Genomic DNA, 6,845 nt, shown 5'->3' on the forward strand with positions numbered 1-6,845 from the left:
AAGCGGTGCGCTAGTCCACTGGGACACGTGTCGTCGTGGGACGCGGCAGATGAGGTTGAGAAAATCTGCCGGTGGATGTTGAGCGTTTTCCATATTCTTTATGAGTTCAATAATATTTTCTACATAATGTATACTAGTATGGTTATAACTAACACAGTTTAGTATTCATACCCTGATACTCGCGGGGTCCAGGGCGGTCGCCCTTTTTGCCATGTGTATGGACCGGCCCTTGTCGTCCGTCGCCGTGTACAGCCTCGTCAGCCTGACCACGGTCCACCCAAGTCCAGTCAGCCGGTGACTGTTAATTAAATAGTTCGTTGGGATTTTTCTAGAAAAGAAAGAGTGATATAGCACAATAGCAAAGTATTTTCCACAATTAAGAAATAAGGTTTATCAAACCAATAGAAAACTCCACGAGAAACAGATAAACAGTATCTACACACAGAAAGCAAATACTTTTAGTCAACGAAGGCAAGAGGGTGTGTGGGTCGTATGATCGATGTGCATGGATTGTATGGATTTGAAGCTTCGCATTTGAGGTGTGCCAATGTGCGGCAGCCCATATGACGGGCCGCACGACGATGTCCGCTAACGCACCAACAGGCTTATAGGAGGCTGGATTTGTCAAGTCCGGCCGCACATGCTCCAATATTGTTTTTTAAAAATCATACCCCAACAGCTAGATACAGCGGCCTCACTAGCGTGTCATGTGCTTTGCTAAACCTATTCAGCACAGCTACAGGAGTTGGGCTGCGCAACAGCGCAAAGTCCTGATCGCTACAAAAGCAGAGGGGCCGCCTAGAAGCTACTCGTTGAAATGCCCATGAAAAGTGAAGGAAGAAGTAAACAGCAGTGGCGGAACCAGGATTTCTGACATGGTTATGTGAAGGGTTTTTTTAGTGTGAAGCAACACTCTTAAGAGATAAATGTTTACAATCATGGAAACTAAATTTTAATTTATTATATTTATTGCAACAAGGTCTTCAATATTTTGTTTATATTGCAAGAATATAGCCAGAAAAAAGACTCTACAAATCCCTTTCTCAAAGAAAATGATAGTGCCAATACGTGTAGATCAATCGATGAACTTACGGGATAAATATAATCCACTATACTGAATTGGCAATTAAAATTCAGAATTACAAAAGTAACAGTGCGCAAAACCGATGAGCCGAGGAATGATATGCACGCAGCTGTTAGCAGTTGATCGTTGCCTGACGGATGAGTGTCGCCGCTGCCGGGGACAAGGGCAAGGCGAGCACACACGATGCTGCAATTCAACACGACGATGCCGGATGCCCTATCGATCGTCGGTGATCTGGCGATCAGCAACGTACCGGTGCGTTGTATGTCCTGTTAGCGATGCACTACCCATACCTAGGCTGTTTTTTTTCTTTTTCTTTTAGAATTCCCAGACTTTTTTTTAGCAACAGGATTCCCAGACCTAGGCTACTATCAAGCTAACGCTGGAAGATTGCAATACCAACAGCCCAAGTCAAGGCCTAGTGTAGACGGCGAACCCAGGTAAGGAAGCGAGGCGCTGGAGCGCTTCTTTGCTGAATTTCATGCATGGTAGGTGTAAAATGATGGCCATGCTTGATGTATATGTATATACGGGTATATATACAAAAACAAATTAGCAGAAAATGTTGGGTATGCGTTCATACCCTTGCATTAGGCGCGCTCCGCCCCTGGTAAACAGTATCGATATATACCCTGACATGGGGGGCCTGAGTGAGTGGCCAGGTTAGTCGTCAAAGCACCATCAGTTGCGAATTAGTGCTACCTGATAAAACGTTGTTGTCTTAAACATGATGGCTTTTGTGATATACTCCCTCCGTCCCAAAATAAGTGACTCAAAAGTGAGTCAACTTTGTACTAAAGTTAGTACAAAGTTTAGTCATTTTTGAGTCACTTATTTTGGGACGGAGGGAGTATAAAATGGTGGTTCGGTAATACCCTAACCTAAAATACTTAGTAGTATGGTTTTGTGTAATTTACTCGTTACAAATATGGGAAACACTTACTATCACCCGGCGGACCACCGGGCCACGTCCAACACCTTCCCTACATGAGTCCGCCACCTTTCCTACATGACACGCGTCCAAGTGAGGGACCTCATACCATCCTTCAATGAACTCGCTTCTGCACTAGAAGTTATGCTTCTGAAACATATGTGGTGCTGCAATGCTTTATGACGGGTCTACGTTTTGCAACAAAACTTCTCTTGCGAAATTTTTCTGCAACAAGACCTCAGTTGCAAAAAATAAATTGCAATAAAACCTTAGTTGCAAAAAATGCAACAAAACCGTCGTTGCAAAAAAAAAATCGGCAACAAGACCCGTGTTGCAAAAAGATTTCTGCAACAAGATCTGTGTTGCAGTAGTAGAGGCACGTTCGGCCGTTTAGTGCGGTAAATCTGACAACTGGCAACCCGACTGATCTTTTAAGAATATCAGCCGGCGGACGCGTAGCATTGCCCCTGGGGATGCTACGTGTCGGCCGGCGAATTTTTTATAAAGTCCACCGTTTGCGAGCCATCCGATCTGACGCAGTCCCACGGCCGAGCGTGGTCCTCACTTTCTCAACAGGAATCGTGTTATGGGTATCCTTTTGCAACACGAGTCTTGTTGTAGAAACATTTGTAACAAAGATCGTGTTGCAGAATATTTTTTGAAACAGAGCTCTTGTTGCAGATTCATTTTTCTTTTTGCAACAGAGGTGTTATTGTGGAAGGAATTTCTGCAACACAAAGGATGTTACAAAATAAATTACAACAAAGATGATGTTACAGAATTGTTGCCGTAGTTGCTGACAGCACCGCCGCCGCTCGCGCGACCGGTTATGGCCAGGGACGACATGGAGGAGGAGTCACAAGCGACCACGGTCCCTGAACCACCCCGATGTGGCGGGGGGAAGTGAGGTCAGGCGTGAGCGGGGCTCGCGCGGCTCATAGGGAGGTGGAGCTCGAAGGGTGGGGAGAGGAGAGGAGCAAGAGGGTGGTGGTCGAGCTACCGAAGCAGGCACAAAATAGGCCGGCCGTGGCACGCGAGGGAGAGAGGAGGGCCAACGGTGGAGGATCTCACCGACAGTGGCGGGGTCACCGAACCTATGGTGTTGTCGTTAACTGGCTATAGCAGAGGCGAGAAGAAGATAAGGGCATCTCAAAGGCGGACCCGCAAACTGCCCTCGTCCGTTCGAACCGCTCTGTCCGGATGGCTGAAGCCATTTAATGCGTTCCTGTATTGGTCCGCGAGGTGGTCCAGACGCTTTTTCTCCTGCAAATTGGAGACAAAGTGGGTGAGATTTGCGGGAGCCCGGACACTCGACATGTAGGACTCCAAGACCCGGTCCACTCAATTCCCCCTCCCGGCCCCATTTCCTTCCACTCCGCCTCTTCTCCCCCTTACTTTGCATTCGCACCCTCCACGTCCGCCGCAGCGGATGTACGTCTTCGGACGCTGCAGAGGCATTGTCGTACGCCGCAGAGGCATTGTCGGACGCCCGCAACCAGCACCGACCTGCCCGCTCGCCTTTTACAACGGAGTTGTCCACCCTGGAGCCGTTTGTACCCAGATACACTCTGCCCCCTGTCAATGACCTTCATGGCGGACACCACGCCCGACAGGTGTTTGGTCAAATGCCATTGAGCTTATTTTCAAATGATATGTCATTTTTTAGAGTACGGAGGATGGTGAGTTACTCCCTCCGTTCCTTTTTACTCCGCGTATAACTTTTGGTCAAAGTCAAACTACATAAAGTTTGACCAAATTTATATTAAAAAGTATGAACATCTACAATATTTAAACTATATGATATGAAAATACATTTCATGGTGCATGTGAAAATGTTGATTTCATATTGTGAATATTAATAGCTTTTAATATAAAGTTAGTCAAACTATGCAAAGCTTGACTTTGACCAAACCTTATATGCAGACTAAAAAGAAACGAAGGGAGTACTTGACAATGGAGGATGAGTTGTTGTGTGATTCGTGGCTGGCCGTATCCACGGATTTCGTAGGCAGAAGCAGAGCGGATCCCTTCTGGGAGCAAGTGCATGAAAAGTTTCACGCACGAAAGCACATTGCGCTCTACGACATGTATATCACTCAACCACGCAATGTGAAGTCGTTGTCGTATCGCTGACACGCTACCTACATCAGCGTCACCAAGTTTTGCGACATGGTTTGTCAGCTTGAGGCAAGGTGGCCATTGCATGCGACAGAGGACGAGATCGTAAGTTTTACTTCCTCTTGCTCAACTTGTTGATTGATTCATTCACTCAACATTGGTCTACACGTTATATGTAGCCCGCACGCGCTGTCATGATGTATCACAAGACAGAGGGACAGATAGTTACGTACACACACTGTTGGATGAAGCTGAAGGGGCAATATTTATGGGATAACATGATCCGTTGATGAAAAACTTGTTGGATTTAATCTAGTCGAATTTGAAACATTGTTGTACTAGACTTATTTGCATGTTACGTGTGGATGATTTGCGCTATTTTCTATCCAAATTTCGATGAATATCGGCCGGTTTTCATGAGTTTCGTTCGGTTAGTTAAAACACGGAATGTGGCGTCCTCCCGCATCCAGCCAGCTGATTAGAATCGTTTTCTGCAAATAAGAAATATGGCCTCCTCACAGAACCATGGGCTTCATTCCGGTTCGGGCTGAGACGTCTCTTCCGACACGCCCTTAATCACGTCTGTATCCGCCAACTTAAACGCATTCGTGGTAGAGCATCACACTCACACAGCGCTGAAGACAAGCTCCCCATACTGACAGCCAGCAGTGCCCAGATTAATAAGCTCTATAAATGAAATTAGCCCTCATTTATGCAACTCCCCGTCACTTGCTCTATCCCGAGTTAGTGACACAAGAATATTTCCCTGTGCAGTCTTGTGCTAGCTGCCGTGTCTACCAGGAATGGCCGACGGCGTCCTTCCGGCAGCGCTGACAGTGGCGTTCCTGCTGCTCCTTGGAACAATCGGCGCCGCGCACGGTCAGCTCCAGATGGGGTTCTACTCCGACTCCTGCCCCGGCGCCGAGGACATGGTCACCGCCGCCGTCCAGGAGGCCGCCGCCTCGGACGCCACCATCCTCCCCGCCCTCGTCCGCCTCCAGTTCCACGACTGCTTCGTCAGAGTGAGCACAGATAGCTGGGCTGAATGGCCGATGCAGTTAGCCGTGTCGATGTCAGGGTAGCAGCTGCAGAGCCTGCAGTGAGTGATTCAAGTGCGTGGTTGCTGCAGGGATGCGACGCGTCGGTGCTGATCACGAGCGCGGGCAACGCCGCGGAGGTGAACAACAACAAGCACCAGGGCCTCCGAGGCCTGGATGTGGTTGACCGCGCCAAGGCGGAGCTCGAGGAGCAGTGCCCCGGCGTCGTCTCCTGCGCCGACATCATCGCTCTCGCCGCACGCGACGCCATAGCCATGGTACGTCATGTTGACACGAGGTGTTCGACTCGTACCGCATGCACGCTGTGTTTGTCTGTAGTATTGTCGGGAACTCGTGATGCGCGGTGCCACTGACGATCGAGATGCTGCTTGTCTTTGTCTGACGCGCGCCATGGCAGACGAACGGGCCGTCGTTCGAGGTGCCGACGGGGCGGCGCGACGGGCTGTCGTCGAACGTACGCGACGCCGACGTGCTGCCGGACGTGAGTGACTCCATCCAGGTGCTCCGCTCCAAGTTCGCCGCCAGCAGCCTCAACGACCGCGACCTCGTTCTCCTCACAGGTACGTACCCCCACTTACTAGTACTCCGCGACATGCACGTCATACGCTGACACGCGACGGCGTCCTCCTCCGCGACATGCATATGCAGCGGCGCACACGATCGGCACCACGGCGTGCTTCTTCGTCAAGGATCGGCTCTACAGCTACCCACTGCCGGGCAGCCGCACGGGGTCGGACCCGTCGATCCCGGCGGCGTTCCTGTCGGAGCTCAAGGCCCGGTGCGCGCCCGGCGACTTCAACACGCGCGTGCCGCTGGACCGGGGCAGCCAGGGAACATTCGACGACTCCATCCTCCGCAACATCCGTGCGGGCCTCGTCCCCATCGCCTCCGACGCGGCGCTCGAGGCCAGCAACGCCACCGGCGCGCTCGTCGGCGCCTACCTCGGCGCGGCGTCCTCCAGCTTCGCGCAGGACTTTGTGGGCGCCATGATCAAGATGGGCACCATCGGCGCCATCACCGGCGACGCCGGCGAGATCAGGGACGTATGCTCGGCGTTCAACACGAACTGATCGACGCGTCATTGCTATAAAATCATACGAATGGTCGCATTCAAATTAGCACTGTAAATCTCTTGCGGAAACATGAATTCATTCCTCTTTATATATACTCTAATATTGATAATCGAGAATGGTGGTGGGATTAAGATTGCATTTTCATTGGATAAACGGACGAGTTGTTAACAAGTAACAACGTGTTTGATTTCTAGTGGCAAGAACATGCAGCAATTAATGTGCAATGCAAAGGAAACAAAATTCGCAGAAAAGATGAGAATGGGAGTACTCTGGATTAAGTAGTAACGTGTTGGTTTGAGCTGTCTATAGTCGGTGCCGATTTAATGTTCTCAAGGAAAATATGGCGCCCATGCATGCATGTGATTGCACTGTGTACTCCAACTGTGTCATAATCAGTATCAAGAGATCTACTACTGTGTTACTCGCATCGCACAGTACTACAAAGTACAAACTTATCACAGGAACAGTGGTAAGAGTACCAGATGGCGGTGAGTGAGTGTATTGTTACTATTGACGTACTCTTACCTCCGGCGGTGAGTACCAAATAGTATCTGCCTTCATCAGTTAATCTGCCTCCAGCT

General features: G+C 49.6%; 1 protein-coding gene across 1 annotated transcript; it reads left to right on the forward strand.

Annotated features, from left to right (window-relative positions):
• Window positions 1-4,841: 4,841 nt before the first annotated feature.
• Window positions 4,842-6,417, forward strand: LOC123041590 (peroxidase 43). Its single transcript, XM_044464186.1, has 4 exons — window positions 4,842-5,155; window positions 5,263-5,448; window positions 5,589-5,751; window positions 5,840-6,417. Exons 1-4 carry the CDS (start codon window positions 4,937-4,939, stop codon window positions 6,259-6,261), a joined length of 990 nt encoding a protein of 329 aa, XP_044320121.1. The 5' UTR covers window positions 4,842-4,936; the 3' UTR covers window positions 6,262-6,417.
• The last annotated feature ends 428 nt before the right edge of the window (window positions 6,418-6,845 follow it).

Source organism: Triticum aestivum, chromosome 2B (genome assembly GCF_018294505.1).
Source record: "Triticum aestivum cultivar Chinese Spring chromosome 2B, IWGSC CS RefSeq v2.1, whole genome shotgun sequence".
Taxonomy (NCBI): Eukaryota; Viridiplantae; Streptophyta; class Magnoliopsida; order Poales; family Poaceae; genus Triticum; species Triticum aestivum.

Coding starts and splice junctions, on each gene's coding strand:
- LOC123041590 (XM_044464186.1), top strand. CDS start 4,937: ATGGCCGACGGCGTCCTTCCGGCAGCGCTGACAGTGGCGTTCCTGCTG. Junction 5,449..5,588: donor CACGCGACGCCATAGCCATG/GTACGTCATGTT, acceptor GCGCCATGGCAG/ACGAACGGGCCGTCGTTCGA. Junction 5,752..5,839: donor CGACCTCGTTCTCCTCACAG/GTACGTACCCCC, acceptor ATGCATATGCAG/CGGCGCACACGATCGGCACC.